The sequence below is a fragment of the Equus caballus genome, chromosome X, assembly GCF_041296265.1.
Source record: "Equus caballus isolate H_3958 breed thoroughbred chromosome X, TB-T2T, whole genome shotgun sequence".
Taxonomy (NCBI): domain Eukaryota; kingdom Metazoa; phylum Chordata; class Mammalia; order Perissodactyla; family Equidae; genus Equus; species Equus caballus.
In genome coordinates, this window is record NC_091715.1 from 142,805,476 (window position 1) to 142,822,702 (window position 17,227).

The window sequence follows — 17,227 nt, forward strand, 5'->3', positions numbered from 1 at the left end:
TTTTATATGATTTAAAATGCTCTCCCAAGGAGATTTTCCCCATCCCTTAAGAGCCATGCAATTTCCTCAAGCAGATCTCATGAGATTATTTCCCAGATTTTTCCTAATTCTGTAAGAAATAAGGGTCATCATCCATTTTCCAACACGTGGATCAACCAACCACTCACTCTCCTTCTGCCTAATAACTATTACCTAAGGAGACTATTGCCTAAGGGAAATAGTAATCAATGGAAAAGAGAGAGCCTTTAGAATTGCAATGAAAATCCCTCTCTCTATGTCCTGGGAGTGGGTGAATTTAGCAGAGGGAGCAATACAAGTGTTTCCTTCTCTGTCATATTGGGTAATGAGACCCCTGAGTCAATCAAAGCTATGTTTTCACATGGCTTCCATTTTGGATCACTGTAGTAGGTCTCTTGCTCTGGATATACCTTTTTTCCAGCACAGGCCTATGGTGGAATATGAACTGGAAGGTAAGGGTGGCATGAGAGTGGAGGTGAAAGCCAAGAACAAAGTACCGCTTGTGTTAGGCAAAGAGTGACCAAAAAAAGTTCGCCAGCCCAAGTATAATTCAGAAAGAGTTTAATAAACAGCCGCTAAACATTGCACCAAAGCATTTGGAAACACAATTTCTACAGAGAGGCAAAGGTCAGGCTTCCATTCTAAATTCCTTAAGACGATCATTAGCAGCCCCACCCACCCCACCCCCCATCCCCACAGATCCACGACACCACATTCTTCTAGTCATGAATTTATCTACAGACACAGTCTTAGGAATAATGGGACTTGCATGCATTATCCCAGCAATGGCAAGGAAGCAGGGGATGGGGGAAGGATGGGTGAAAAGGCAACCAGCAGCTAATGATAGACCCCTTAGGAGCGTTGTTCACAGAGTGGGCAGGGAGAATCTGCTTTTGGTGCCATCTGTGGCTTTACTTTAGCCTTCTAGGATACTCTGGACTAGGGGCTGGGGCTGCCATCTTAAACAATCTCATTCCCTTGAGCTGTGACTATTAGAAGTGGTCTGCTTGGGTGACATATTGTGACTTTCTAAAACTCTTTTAGGTGTCCAACCAAACTGTTTTCAGGACCCAGCAGGCCTATTGAGATTGTGCCAATTCTGAGGTCAAGGTGGACCTGGCTTCTCAGTCATGTCTTCATTTTGGCCTTGGAAAGGGGGTGCAAGATAGTTCTCTACTACAGACACTTGTAAGGAGCCTAGGCAAGTCATTCAAACATCTGAGACTTAGCTTAGCTACCTTATAAAAATTTTATAATTTAGGGGCCAGCCCTGTGGCATAGTGGTTGAGTTTGGTGCACTCTGCTTCAGCGGTCCAGGTTTGTGGGTATGGATCCTGAGCGCAGATCTACACCACTCATGAGCCATGCTGTGGCAGTGACCCACATATTAAGTGGAGGAAGATTGGCACAGATGTCAGCTTAGGGCTAATCTTCCTCAGAAAATATTATAATTATAAATGTCCTTTTTACTCGCGTTATGAACAAATGAGATCAAATGGCCTATAAATAATATATTATCAAACTGGTAATAAAGATAATGTTTTAGTTGACTCAATCAACTCTATTCTGATTCACCCCTCTCAGAATCAGCATCAACAGAGGACCAGAGGTCCCTGACACAATGGGAGCAAAGTTCTTGGGCCTGGGCTAGGCTTTGGGGTGTGGCGGGTATGGAGGATAGAATCTGACTTTTGCCTGCCAGCAGCCCTCTCTTCTGAGCCAGACTTCAAGCCTCAACTACCACCAAGCCCAACTTTCTTGCCCCATCCAGTATTTGACTAATTGTCTTGGCAGGGAGGTGACTTTCCCATATGCAATAGCCCAGCCTAGCTCCCTAGTGAGTCAGAATCATCTGATCTGCATCAGTCCACAATTGTCCTTGGTGTGGACCTCTCAAACAGCCAAGGCTCCCACTATAGGTAGTAGAGTCTCCTGTTCTTTCTGCAGAGGGCAGAGTGCAGTAAGATACATGTAGTGCCCTCAGCTTGGGGAGACTGGCAGACTAAGATGAGCATTTGGACAAATGGCAGTGTTTGGCTCTGAGGGTACACTCAGCAATGTTAGAGGGGCAATTTTTTTTGTTTTTTTTTTCATTGAGATTCATAAATATGATTTGAGAGTCATGGCTTGGTAGAGGGTTAAATGAAAGATCCTGAAACACACGAAGGGGAGCCCCAGGGTTTGGGTGCCTGGATGCTTCCTAGGGTAGACAGTGCTCTGGTTGCTGAGCCGCCACTATCTACTGTTTGCGGATCATGCCCTTGATAGCTGACTCCCGGTTGACATATGTAGCCCAATAGACCAGATTGAAAATGGCAAAGAGCACAGGAAAGATGATGCGAGAAATTTTGTCAACCTTGCTGACACTGTTGTAGGTCTTGGTCTCAGTCGGGATGTCCTGCACGTAGGTGGTCTTGGGCGAAGCAATGATTGTTGGGGTGGAGGAGGCACTGGGAGCAGCGCCTTTGGAGATGGTGGGGAACTCAGTGTCCTTGGCCAGGTTGATGGGGTAGGTGGTCCCCACGATGTTGAAGGTGGTGGTGGTTTTCTTTGTTGGGGCTGCTGGTGTTTTCTTCTAGGGGCCAGAAACAGTAGGAGAGAAGGGGGGAACAAAACAAAAACTAATTAATTCATTAGACAGAGCACTCTCAGAGGCTGTGGGGAGGAGGTGCCATGAGGGAAGTTAAGAAACAGTGGCCATGAAGCCAATAGCACTGAGTAGCCAGGTTGTGTCTGGGGATAATTGAAGATGAGTTTGAAAACAAAAAACTTGCATTATCCTGGTTTACTAGCTATGTGGCTTTGGCCAAGTCACCTCTCTTTGAGCTTTAGTTTCTTCATCTGCAAAATGAGGATCAAAATATTTGGCACGGTTGTTGAGAGGATCAGATGAGAGAATGGTAGTAGAAATCACCAGAAAACTGTGAAATGTTGGTCACATGAAGGGTCCTATATAATCATGTGATTTGATCGTCACAGTAACCCTATGAGGTTGGTGGGTGAGATTACTCCCATTTGACAGACAAGAAAACTCAGCCTCAGACTGAGTAGCAGAGCCCACACTAGCCACCTGGGCTCCTGACTTTTATCCAGTGCTGCACTGTGCTGCTTTCTAGGCGCGAGACACTTTTTGGTTACCCGAGAAATAACTCCAAAAGGCTTCAACCATCAAGTGGCACATCTCCTGTGAGGAAGAGAGCTCAGTGAGTCTGAAAGTCATTTCGTCGTAAAGACACAATAAATACTACGGCATGTTTACGTGCATCATTTCAACAGTATCTCACCCTTCATGCACTGTAAATGTGTTCAGCAAGCTGGGGCCACACCAGGGTTTTCCACTCTTGCAAAGCTGCAGGTAGGAGCCACAGCCTTCCCAGGGAGCTATGCAAATACTCCCCTCTGACACAGCAAATGCAAGGACAGGTAGGGGCTTCCTATGACACTGCCTGTGGATTTTTTTTCAGAGTAAAAAGAAAACTCAATAGGAAACAAGCATGCACACATGTGCCCATTTGTTCCCACATATGAGACTTGTGTATACATGAACCTCCATGTAGCAAACAAAAGAGGAGACAAAGCTCAGCCCTGGATCAGAAGAGAAAGGCTGAGGAAAAGGAGGCCAAGGGAGCAGGCCAGTTCCTGACTCAGGCCAAAGGCAGTGGCTAAGCTCATAACCTGTAGTGTTGGTTGCCTCACTCCCCCTCTGGCCTTTTCTGCCTTCCATCCCTCTTCGTTTCTAGGGAAAAGTGGGGCTAGATGAGCTTCAGAAGTGCCCAAGAGTATGAAGTGATGACTCATTGTATCACGCTTATTTCACACACCTCGCCATGTTCCCTTTCTCAGTGTTACTTGGCTTCCCAGCATCTGTGTTTCACTCCTTTACTCCCTCTCTTACACGTTTCTCTGAATCTCTTTCTATCTCTTTTCTTCTTTACTTCAGAGTCTCCACTATTTTCATATTTTTTTCCTTTTGACCACACTGCCATTTACCTTCCTGATCCTAATAATAACTTTTGCCAAATATTTACTGAGTATCTACTTGGCCAAGAACTATGTAGGTATTTAGGGATGGGTGGAAAGGTTAAAAGATGAGTCAGTTTCAGTCCCTGTTTTCCAGTTCACAGTCCACTGGGGGAGAGAGCCCTGTGAACACATCATTGACTTAAAATGTAATCAGAGTTCTAACAGACATGGGCCAGATGTGGTGGGAATTCAGCAGAGGGAGGGGCACAGTACCTCCCTCTACTGGACAGGTGCTGGAGAAGGTGGCTCAGAGAAGGCAATGAGTTCTGTGAGCTGGGTGGCAGAAGATGAGCAGGAGCTCACCAGAGGAAGATGCAGCAAAGGACAGTACACAGGCCAAGGGCACTGCTTGTTTGAGGGGTGCCCAGGAGCTTGCTGTAGCTGGATCACAGTGTGCATGGCAAAGGCCTTGTACGCCAGGCTCTCCTGCTCTGCCTGCCTGTGCTGCCTGCAGGGTTTTCAATCAGGGAGGGGGAGGGGGACAAATGAGAGGGTGTTGGTTTAAGTAAATGAACAGTCTGACTAATGGGACACTTAAAAAGCAATACTGTTCTTTCTCTTTGAGGATTGCAGTCACACTGCTACAAGTGGAAGGCGGACAGAACTCTAAGGCTTCTAAGAACCTTGTAAATGCCTTAAATACTACACGGGACTCAATTATAATTAGCAAATTCAATATGTGGATAGAGGCCTGCTGCTAAATGCCTCTGCTGTTAAATAAAAGAGCACTTTACTTCTATGCCTGCTTACTCATTAATTTGCTTAGTAATCTCTTTTTTCGTGAGTAAACAAGAAAAAAAGAAAAAAGGGAAGAAAAACCCCCACTACCCTGATTTTGCCAGAAGCTTTCACATGTGTTATTTCATTTAGTCATCTGATAAGCTGGTTATGATCAAGTCTCTGGAACAATCATTCTTAACAGCAAACACTTTCATTAGCTCCATGGGCACTCTGTAGTCTATAGGTGGGGAGAAGCAGCAGTTGCTTAAACCACAGATTTTTTAAGTAATAAAGGAAAATATCTTTTCATTTCCCTTGCCCTTTCCAACATGGCATATTTTAATCAGCCACTATAATTTTTACCTAAATTGTCAAAGAAGGAAATCAAAGCAAAAGCTATAGTGTCAAGAAGACAGGAGCAGGAGGCAGAGATTAATGGCTAATATTTCTCCATTTCAGCATCTAGTTTTCTAATACTTCTCTATGTTCTGGAATTTGATAGATACAAACTAGAAGGACTTAACTTTGCCCAAACTGTGATTCTATTTCTACCTCCCTAGCCAAGTGCCTGGCTCTTAGGCACATGATAGATGTTTACTGAACGAAAAATGACCTCCTCCACATTGAAGATTCTCGATGTGATTTCTAGTTCGTTCTTCCTGAGTTCTGATCTCTTCTATATGGAGAGCATATCTCTATAATTCAGGCTGGACTTAACTCCCACACCAGAAAACTGACATTGACTCCTCCAAATTCCCCCAAGCAGTCTGACCCTAGGACAAGGACACCTTTCCTCCTGGGAAGCCACCTCATGTGGGTTTTTAGGATGAGGCAATGAAAACTTTTATGGACCAATGCATGTCCCACTCAAGAGTTTTCCTCAGATGGCACTCCTGGTCGTTGTTTCCAGAAGTACTAATTAGGGGTTTAGTTGGAGCCCTGAATGTACTTGAGACCCAGCCAGGACCTCAGAGTATATGCAGATATGGTCTGCACCCTGTGTGACAACCCCCAACAGCCATCCAACTTTCCCAAACCCAAGTTTTCAGAAATGGAGCAAAGTAATGGAGTATATACTATGTGGGATTCAAAGACAAATCAGAGCAATGACAAAAAACCCAAAAAACAAATGACCCAACTTTTAAAATGGCAAAGGACTCGAATAGATATTTATCCAAAGAAGTTATACAGATGGCCGACAGGCACATGAAAAGATGCTTAACATCATTAGTCATTAGGGAAATGAAAATCAAAACCACAATGAGATATCACCCTACACCCATTAGGATACCTACTATCAACAACAACAAAAAACAGACTATAGCAAGTGTTGACAAGGATGTGGAGAACCTGGAACCCTGTGCACTGTTGGGAATGTAAAATGATGCAGCTGCTATGGAAAATGGTATGTTAGTTTTTCCAAAAATTAAAAATAGAATTAAAATATGACCCAGCAATTCCACTTCTGGGTATATAGCCCCCAAAATTGAAAGCAGGGTCTCGAAAGAGATATTTGCACACCCATGTTCATAGCAGCATTAATTCCCAATAGCCAAAAGGTGGAAGCAACTGAAGTGTCCATAGAGAGGAGAGTGGATAAACAAAATGTGGTCTATCCACACAATAGAATATTATTCAGTCTTAAAAAGGAAGGAAATTCTGACGCAAGCTACAACATGGATGAACTTTGAGGACATTATGCTAAGGAAAATAAGCCAGGCACAAAAAGACAAATAGTATATGATTCCGTTTATATGAGGTACTTAGAATAGTTAGAGTCATAGAGACAGAAAGGAGAATGGTGGGTGCCAGGGGGAGGGTGGGGGGAAAATGGGAATTTGTTGTTTAATGAGGACAGAGTTTTAGTTTTGTGAGACGGAAAGAGTTCTGGAAATTGGTGGTACAACCCTGTGAATATACTTAACACTACTGAACTGTACACTTAAAAATGGTTAAGATGGTAAATTTTAGACTAATGAGGGAGATTAATTAAAATAAAAGAACTAAAAGTAAGGGAAAAAGCAAAAGAAACATGCAGAGAGGCATAAATAATGAGTCAGGCAAATTCAAAAGAGGAAGGGCGCATGCGGGATTAGGAGGGGGCCAGTAAGCCAATAGACGGAGAGAAAAACGCAGGTGGAAGAAAAGGAATCACTTGCGAAAGTTTCCTGAGAAGGTGGGAAGCATCCAGAGCCAAACTGGGGAGTTGCCTGGGGCGAGATCACAGCTAAGGCGAGAGTGGATGAGACTCAAAGACTATCTATGTTTTGGTGGGGACAAAGGTGCACAGTTAAAGCAAATTCCTCATGGAGAAGGTGAAGGGAAGAGTCGAGATTTAAAATACATTTTATAGGAAATAGAAGACAGAACTGATTAGGGACACAGAGAAGGAATGCAGGACAGGTTAAAGCCCAGCAGACCTCAAAAGTATAAACTCATAAATGTCACCAATCCATCAATGGCTGTGGAGTTTTTTGAGAGAGAAGTAGGGGAGTTGGACTGAAGTGACTGAGGAGGTGGAGGGTGCTGGTGAGTGACTGCGGTGATACAGCACATGGCCAAGGCTAGAGAGAAAAGCAAGAAGAGAGGGAACCATGGACTTTGAGAAACTATAGAGGTTATTCATTTATTTGTCAAGTATTTACTGAGTGTCTACTACATGGCAGGCTCTATGCTAGGTGCTAGGGGTACAGTAGTGAACAGTAAAACATGGCCCATGCCCTCAAGGAGCTCACATTCCAGTGAAGAGGAGTATGTAATAAACATGTAAGCAACTAAATATACACAACAATATATGCCAGGAGGTGAGAAGTATAATGGCGACACATAGAGCAGGGCGGGGACAAAGAAGGATGATGAACGCTAGTCAGAGAAAGTCTCTCTGAGAAGGTGAGCAGGGATCTGAATAAAATGAGAAAGCAAGCCATGAAAAGATGTGAGCAACAAAACTTGCAGAGAGAGAGAATAGTAATGACAAAGCACTTCGGGTTGCTACAAGAGTGACTTGTACAAGGACCATCAAGGAGGCCACTCCTTGACCTAAGTGGAGTTGAATGAAAAAAAAAAAAAGGATGGTAAGAGGTAGCATCACAGATCTGGGGACCAGATCCTATAAGACTTTCAAAGCCATGATAAGCATTATGGATTTTGATCTAACTATGGTTGGAAGCCATTAAAGTATTTTGAGCCACATTTTTTTAATTTACAGTTTTAAATGATCATTCTGACTGTTGGGCAGAGAATAGATAGTTGGCATAAAAAGCACAGGAATAAAATTAAGAGGGAAATCCAATGAGGCCAGTGAGAGAGATGGCAACTTGAGTGCGAAGGAGAATATCAAGGAAGTAAGAGAAAAACAGGAAATCCTGATGTATGAGAATCCAAGTGAAGATCTGGAGATTCAAAGGAGACATCTTTAGTATAAAAGAGTGGAAGAGTAATAGTCTGAAAGCAATATTGGGGATTAAGAGGATGTGAACTTCACTTCCGGAAAACGGGAGAGAGAAGATTAACATCTCCAGCTGAGACATGGGTGTCAGTCAAGACAGGAAGTAGTTGGAGGGGTCATTCAGTGAAAAAGCCAGTTGTACAGAATAGTTTATTTTCCAGTGAACAAGAGTTTCTGAAGGAAGTGAAGGAAAGTTTATGAGGGGTAGGAGGATAAGTCTAGAAGAACGCACATTAGAGTATAAAGATAAGAAGTGAGGGGAGGATAAATAACCACAGAGGAAACTATAATTTGTGCATTGATCAGAGATGACATGGAGGTGGGTCCTGTAGAACATATGACCTCGCACGTCCAAAACAAAGTTTATTATGAGCTTTCTGATATCAGGTGACAGGTCCAAACATACTAATACGATTAGCAGATTTAACTCTTACAGTCTTCTTGACAAAAACAAAGAAACAAAACCACTAGAGCAAGTATACAGGCAATTAGATTGGTCCATTTCCAAAGCCCTCACCTAGTGGTGGACACAGTAGCGGTACCCAGCAGGTGAGATGACCCAGAGCTCCGCTGATAGTACTGGCCACAGGCTCAGTTCTAGTTTATGATATCAGATGGGTCATCCAAGTGGAAAACAAAGACAAAACTTGCAGTTGTTGCAAAAAACGTAAACTACCTGTAAAAATCCTACATATGAAATGAGCATGTTGGAGTCAATAACGTTGGTAAGATGAAGGAAAATAGAGAGTGAGACAGCCAGATGAGAGAAGCATCAAAGCGCAAGGCAGTCTGCATGAAGTAAAGGAGGAGGTAATGACCTGGAAGCAGCAAGGAAGGGATAGAAGCGTGGCTTCCTATTGCAATGGCAACTGAGGAAGTAGTTTCCTCCGGAAACAGCCAAGTTAAGGTGAAAAGAAAATAATGGAGAGGGAACACTTTGGTTTTCTCTCTCCTATGGCACTTGGTCCTGTTTCTGGGCTCTGTCTATGTGTATATATACATTACTTTCCTCCCTAGGCAGTCAGCTCCTGAGTACTGGGGTCATGTAATGTTTAGCTCTGCATCCCACAGATATTCCAGAAATGATTGCTGTTTGTTTTTGTTTCAATCGATTTACCAGTAACAGAGTACAGTTGTTGTCAGGACATTTATGCCTACTGTAGAACAGGGTGAGAAGACCACTAGTTTATGAATAAAACTTAACCCATGGTGAGTATTATCCACCCCACAGAGAAAATACTAAGGGGTGACTCGATTTGTGGCTGTGTTTATAGGAATGCCTCATAAATTTAAAGGCCATTAATGATAAGTAACTAAACTTTTCCAAGATGAGGATGGAAGTTCAGTATGGAAGTGTGTGGAAGTTTCTCTAATGTAAAATAAGATATTATTCTAGAGCATTCAAATATTATTTGGAAATAAGAAAAAGAGCCTAAGAATTACTGTTTTCAAAATTTAGATAAGACTTTATGAATATTCAAAAGACAAACACCATATGATTTCACTCATACATGGAATATAAACAAACACATGGACAAAGAAAACAGTTCAGTGGTTACCAGGGGAAGGGGGGTGGGGGGTGGGCACAGGGGTGAAGGGGAGGACTTATGTAGTGACAGACGAGAAATAATGTACAACGGAAATCTCACAATGATGTAAACTATTATGAACCCAATAAAAAAAGCATTTATGAATATTTTAAAAGCAGTTCTGAGAATAATGATTATCTTCTTTTTAAATGTAGAGGTTTATTTCATTTTAATTTGCTTTTATTATTTCTAATTTTCAAAAAATTAATCAAAGTAATAATGCACATACTTTTAAAAAAATAGAACTTAAAGGCTTATAATGAAAACCAGGGAACCCTTACCCCGATGCACCCCCAATCTTGTCCAGCAACTCATAATTGTTTTTAATTCTCTTAGCTGATACTTCTAAGGGTTATTTCTAAATGATATGCTTATACTGCCACCGGTTTTACACATAACTTACCATCTTTTCATGATAATGATTTACCTCACTTATGCAACTCCTCCTCCATCCTCTAATACAATTACAGCAATATTTTTAGTTCAATCGATATCAGTGGTAACATCATTGTAAAGAACCATATAAATACCTCTAGCCTCCTGCTCCAAATTGGACTGCTTCCTCCCCAGGCTTGCTTGCTGCATAGGTTTCATCTTGGGACTTCTCTTCACTTATCTTCTCTGTTGGATGCCCTCTTTTCTAGATCCAGTGTCGTTTTCTTTTATGTTCTCCTCTCTTGTTTTAATAGAACATATCCTCTAGTATCTTCCTAAGGTGGAGTGCGTGGGGAGTGACATTTCTGAGTTCTTGTAGGTCTGAAAATGACAACTGTACATCTCTACTTAGTTGATACTTTGGCAGGGCATAGGATTCTAGGTTGAAAATCATTTGTCCCTCAGATTTATGAGATTTACTGCTCCACTGTCTTCCGGCATCCAACGTAGTTGAGCAGTGTGATGCCATTTGGCCAATCAATTCTTTGCAGATAACATTTATTTTCTTTCTAGAAGCTTTTGACTGTCGCTTTATCGCTGGTTTTCCGAAGTTTCATGATGATGTGCCTTCATGTGGGCCTATGAGGACGCTTTCAACCTGGAGGCTTATGTCTTTCCGTTTGTAAAAATGTCTCCTATTAGTGCTTTGTTAATTCCCTTCATTCATTTTTCTCTTTTCACTCATTCTGCAGCTTCTCAGTTGGATGGACTTCCTGGATTCATCCCTAAGTCTCTTATATTTTCTTTAACTTTCTCCGCTTGTTTTTTTCTTTTTGCTTTACTTGTAGGGAGATGCCTTCAGTTTATTTTTTTTAAAGATTGGCGCCTGAGCTAACAACTGTTGCCAGTCTTTTTTTTTTCCTTTTTCTTCTCCCCAACCCCCCCCCCCCCAGTACATAGTTGTATATTCTAGTTGTGAGTGCCTCTGGTTGTGCCACGTGTGACACCACCTCAGCATGGCCTGATGAGCTTTGCCATGCCCACACCCAGGATCCGAACCTGCGAAACCCTGGGCACCAGAAGCAGAGCACGCGAAATTTACCACTCGGCCATGGAGCCGGCCCCAACTTCAGTTTATTTTTCCATCTCTATTGAAATTTTTATTTTGGCAATTCTTTTTAATTTTAAGGGCTCTTCCTTATTCTATGATTTCCTTTTGTATTAGCATCGTATTCTTGTTTTACTGATATGATATATTTAAAAATATAAAAGTTTTGTTTTTCTTAATTTAGGGAATTAAAGAGAATTTATATTTGTTCCCTCCAAGATGAGCTTTTTTCTTTTAATCTTTGTTTTTCTCTTTCAGATTGTAAACTTCATTTTGGTAATCCTTGGTATCTCAATATTATTTGGCAACATAAAAGATGTGTGTATGCTCAGTGTACCTGAGCTGGCTTATTGATTGCAGACTATCATTTAAGAAGATCAGTTGGAAGCAGATCGTTTTATGGGGTACTCCAAAATGTCACTATGCAAAGGTCTTTTCTCGGGAGACATTCAGCTTCTTTAGAAGAGAAGCTTCTGCTGTTTTTCTGCAAAGTATACATCTGGCTGCAGACATTTCACATGTTGGGCAGGCTCTGGGGTCTTGACTATTCTGTACACACACTTTTAACAGTCCCTCTAGTTGCACCCCTGTGCTTTATTCTCTGCTGTATCGATCACCTCAAACACCGAGTTTCTCTGGGATTCTGTCTTGCTTCAGCTTAATAAATGGGTTCTTATTCTCTCTTCCCAAGTTTATTCTTCTAAAACAATGCATTAAAATCTCTTGTCTGACTGAAATCCCTTCTCCAGTTCTCCTGATGCTTGTGAGCTTGTATTTTATTTCTTGACTCTCATTTTAGTAGGATGTGCAAAGGAAGCAGTGATAAACACATGTAGCTGATCCTTAAAGCCTGCAGTTCAGCTATATTTTGGAGTGCTATTATAAGCTAGTCATTTGTCTTCATTTGAAAATGAGATTTTGTTTTCACCTATTCCTTCTTTTCCTTTGCTTTATAATCTTTCTCCTTACATTTTATCTAATCCCTAATCATAGTATGGATCAGAAATAGATTTATAAATCATTTATATTAGTTTTAAACAGATTCATGCTCACTCATTCTAGCTTTACGAAGCAAATAAGGCTTAACATGTCTCTCTAAAGGAGGAAAAAAGAAACTAATTTATGATTAAGTCCCAATAGTTTTACTCTCAGTGCAGTTCAGCCTTTTTTCCTGTGGGTCAGTGGTTCTCACTGTTCATCCCTGCACATTGTAGCAGCGTGGACAAAGTATAGCACCCTCACATTAGAGACCTATTTCTATTCATTCCATAGTTGTTGTTTTTTTTCAAATCTCATAATTGACTTCTTTTGGGTAACTTAAATGGATTTACCATGGAGAGGAACTAAGGAAGAAGACTGAGATGACCATCTTTGCAGAGAGTTTTAGACAATTCTTTTTGTTCTCTTTTTTCCTTTTCAGCGCTCGTTGGAATTGGGGAAATGGTCATCATTTTTGATATCTACATCTACAGTCTCTTAACAATCTATTCTAGTTCTCTCGCTGACATCAAACCACCCCCACACCTCTTCCCAGCAAGACATCCGTGACAGCCTTTCAGATATCTGAAATTAGCAATCACCGTCCCCTTGAGGCATTTGTCCCTCCTCCGTTGCAGTAACCAAACTGGAACAATGTACTTTAAACGTGGCTCAACCAGTACAGAGTAAAAGGGCTTATCATCTCACTTGTTCTAGTTAACTGTTAACTCAGGCTCAAATCAAATCTTCCCTTTTGAGAGTTATACCACTTGGAAGGCTTACATTAAATTTGCGTTTTCTCTATATCCCAGCATCTTATTTATAATGTGCAATTGTGGTTAGCTTTTCTATCTCAGAACTAATTTTTTTATACCTATGCATAAGAATTTCTTTGATTTAGCAAACGTTAATCTTTTGATTTTAGCCTATTCTCTCAAACTTCAGAAATTCTTTTTGATTCATAATTCAGAAGATACTCTTCTCCAACCAACATTCATTAATGGCAGCTTACAAACTGGAATCTCCTACCTTCTATGTCTTCATTTGAGTCACTGATGACATTTAAGAGGGAAGGGTCAATGACAAAGCCCTGTGGATTATCACCAGGATGACCATTCGGGTTGATGTCCATCCATCATTCAATTTTGTTTGACTTCAATTGGTCAACCAACAACATCAGCCTAATTGTACTATTTTTCAACTGCTGTTTCTTCTTCATGAAGGCATAATAAAACAAGTTAGATGTCTTAATAAAGTCTATGATATTTCCTGGTCTACCAGTTTAGTGAACTTTTCATAAAATTTCTTAAGGTTAGTTTGGCATAATTTCTTCTTAGTGAACTCAGGCTGGATATCAGTGATTAGCGCTAACTGCTCTTAAAACATCTGTTTAATAATGTATTCTAGGGAGCTTTCAGTTTAATATGTCAGAGTGAGGACATCTTTGCTTCCTTCTCCTCTCTGGAACCAACCAAAAACTATAAGGAAAATGAGACATAGAAACCAAAACTCAATCTTTGATGAAACTTGAAAGCATTTTTAACCCTGATCCCCAAAACTAGGGGCTCCCAAACACAGTAAAAATTGGATCAGGGTAAAGAATATACCAAGGATGCCTGTTGTTCTGGGTTTCAGGCCAAGAATTGAGGCCTAAAAGGTGGGTGGCACGACCTGAGTGAGGAAAAAAAAGGACCCTTGTTTTGAAACAAAATCAGTTTTCAGGCTGGTAGAACATCTTGGAACACTGCTTCACCATCACATAGTGGCAGGAGGAAGTAGAGACTGGAGAAATTAAAGGATATAATACTAAACACACACACACACAAGCAAACACACAACTATATATATAGGGCTTTCCTGTGAGCAAGGGAAATTTCTTGCTAGTGAGAAGCAGAATCACAACTATAAGGAGGAGTACTCATAAGAGTTTACATAGACAACAGATGACGCTCAGACTACTCACTCCCAACTACTCGCTACTATCCTACTCACTCTCTCAGCTCCTCCCCAAAATGATACTTTCACACAGAGCAGAGCTAGTAAAATTGAAAACAAACTAATGTGGTACTGATGCAAAACATGTTGCAAAAAGGAGGAAAAATAACCAAAAAGGATTGTGGAACAGCACACAAAATAAACATAGAACACACGAAAAATAAGTCATCAAAGATCATAAAATTAATGTAAGGACAAATACTACTACAGAAATGAAGGTAAAAAGACACTGATGAAAAAGGTCAGAGACATGGAAGACAGGCTTGAGAAAAATGAGCAAAATGAAATGAAAAATAACAGTTAAAAACTATTAGAGAAAAATAGTAGATATGGAAGACAAAGAAAGCTCTATGATGTGTATAATCTGCGCTTCCAGGAAGAGAGCAGAACAAGGTATTTCAGGAAAGCTTTCCTGAAACAAAGACAGCTGTGAGTCTACAGGCTTAAAGGGCAGCATGCTGTCCTAGAAAACATTCAGACAAAGAGATCAAGATATATCTTCGTAATGTAACTGCAGTTTGTAAATAAAAGACACATTCATATGGGCTTCTAGGCCATAAAATCAAGTCACCTATTATGTGAGAGATACTCAGGGTGGTTTTAAACTTCTTCATCACAACATGAACTGCTAGAATTGAGTATAACAATCCATGTCTACATGGACATCAGAGAAAGAGAATGTGACCCACAAATTGTACAATGGCCCAACTATAATTCAAGTATAAACACAATTGACAGATAATTTTACACATCCAAGAGAGTAGGAAGTACGGTTCCTATGAGCCCTTCTTAAAGAAACTTCTAGAGGATAGCCTTAAGATAACTAAACAATGAATGGGAAAATGGATAAAAGGATTATTTTGAGAAGAGAGCGCATTTAAATGTAGAACTATGACTAATCAACTATAGGAATTATGGCTGCATAAATGCTATAAAACTTGACAATGCAGAAATACTGGTATAAAAAATGTTGGGAGACAACAGAGACTGGTAGAGAGAAAAGGTGAGAAGTAGGTTAAGTATACTAATTTCCTTCTATCTTGTAATGGGTGAGGGGTCAGCAGACCCTGTTCATAGCTGACAACTCAAGTACTAGAAGGGTAAATATATTTTAAGGATCCAAAGGTAACAACCAGACTAAGTATAATAATAAAACCAACCAAAAATTTCCTATGGTAGAGTAGATGGAAGAAGGATAAATACACTTATTTCTTCATAATTTATAGCAAGGAGTTAATAAATTCTATCTAAATAAATAGTTAAAAGCTATTCTAAAATTTTGCCAACTCACCAGTCTGTATTCTATGGAATATATCTTTTCCTCCCGTTTGAAAAATCTTCATTATCTTTTCTCTTCTCCATGATTCTTCAAAGGGTACTGGAATGGTTCTGGGACCACTTCTGCCAGTTCTTTTTAGCATCTTTGGATAGTCTTCATCTAGATCTAGAGATCTGAACTCTTTTAAAGCAGCCAAGCACAACAATCTTGATTTCACTGTATTCATGTTTTATTCCTACCAATTCCAGTTGGTTTACTATTTTTTTCTCTCTGTTTTCTTCCTTCCCATCCATCCACCAATTCAACTAACATCTATTTAGCTTTTATTATGAGTCAGATGCTATGCAAGGATGCTAACTAGTGAGAAAGATCATGCAGACAGACCCCTGCCCTCAAGAAGTTGTGTCTAGTGAGGATGCAGACAAATAACTCTAATACAAAGAAATGCTTTTAATATCAGGAGCACCCCTGCCCCAAGAAAAGCTAAAGCTACCTGAATGATTTTGGAAAGGCTCTATGAAGAAAATAGCATTTCATCTGTGTCTTGAAGAATGAGTGGGTCTTCATTATGCAGGGAAAAAAGAAAAGAACATTCCAGGTAGAGAGTAAAAAAATAAGTAAAGACACAGAAGGAATGGCAATCACTTTGGTTTGACTATAAATGGGAACATACTGGAAAGTGAGGGGCAGAGGTGGCCCTAAAGATTGTTCTCTGGGTTGAAGATAGAGTCCACTCTTCCGGGTGACTTTGTCAGTACAGTGGGTTCCCCTCGAGACTAGCAGTATCACACTTAGGTTTGTTCCCTCACGATAAGACACCAACCCTCCATGATACCTACCCTCTTCTTTTTGTCCCCAGCAAACACTCCACATTGCCAAGAAGCACTCCAGTTGAGAATTGGATTGATGACCCCAGTGAATAGCACACAGCCCTGGCCAGTTCCCATAGGCTGCAGGCTGCCCACTCCTGGTTCCAATACAGTTCTCTCAGGGAGTGCTTCCCAGCCCCCACGCTTGCTGTATCTCACCTTCATCTCCAGGGCCTCTGGCACCTTCTTGCCTTCCCAAGCCCAACTCCGCTTGGTGAAGTAGTTGACAGTGGCAAATTCGATCAGCGCAGAAAATACAAAGGCATAACAGACGGCTATGAACCAATCCATGGCCGTCGCGTATGCCACTTTAGGTAAGGAGTTTCTGGCACTGATACTCAAGGTGGTCATGGTGAGAACTGTGGTGACACCTAGGGAGAGGGAAGATGAGAACCAGTTCCACTGGGAGACATTTAGAGCATATTTGATGAGATCGCCAACTTTCTACCAGATACCCCACTCAAAAGGGCCCCTTTAAAGGGAAAAACAGAGAATGTCAAAGTTCTACCTAGTAACCACCCCATCCCATTTCACAGGAATAGGAATCTCCAGTACAGCACTTCTAAAAGTTGTCCTCTAGCCTCTGCTTAAACATTTTCACTGACGAGTAGGTGACCCATTTCATTGTAAGAGAGCTTTTTAATTAGAAATACCTACCTTATGAGCTGAAACCCACTTTCCTGTACCTCTTAGCCCATTGACTGATCTCAGAGTTCTGTCTCTGGCAATGCAGGGGGAAAAAAGCCTGCTCCCTCCTCTCCAGGATAGGCCTTCAGAGAGTTGGAGAGGGTGGCCATGGTTCCTCATGAATCTGTTCATCTCCAG

The 17,227-nt window shown here is 41.1% G+C and overlaps 1 protein-coding gene across 1 annotated transcript in view; it reads right to left on the reverse strand.

Annotated features, from left to right (window-relative positions):
* Nucleotides 1-562: 562 nt before the first annotated feature.
* The window catches only part of GABRA3 (gamma-aminobutyric acid type A receptor subunit alpha3), a 211,036-nt gene continuing 194,371 nt past the window's right edge, over nt 563-17,227 (reverse strand). Inside the window, exons 9-10 of the mRNA XM_070257543.1 lie at nt 16,562-16,773; nt 563-2,593 (exon numbers count right to left, since the gene is read on the reverse strand). Of these exons, the coding sequence (XP_070113644.1) occupies nt 2,258-2,593; nt 16,562-16,773 (548 nt within the window). The 3' untranslated portion in view covers nt 563-2,257. The remainder of the gene's footprint in view (nt 2,594-16,561; nt 16,774-17,227) is intronic.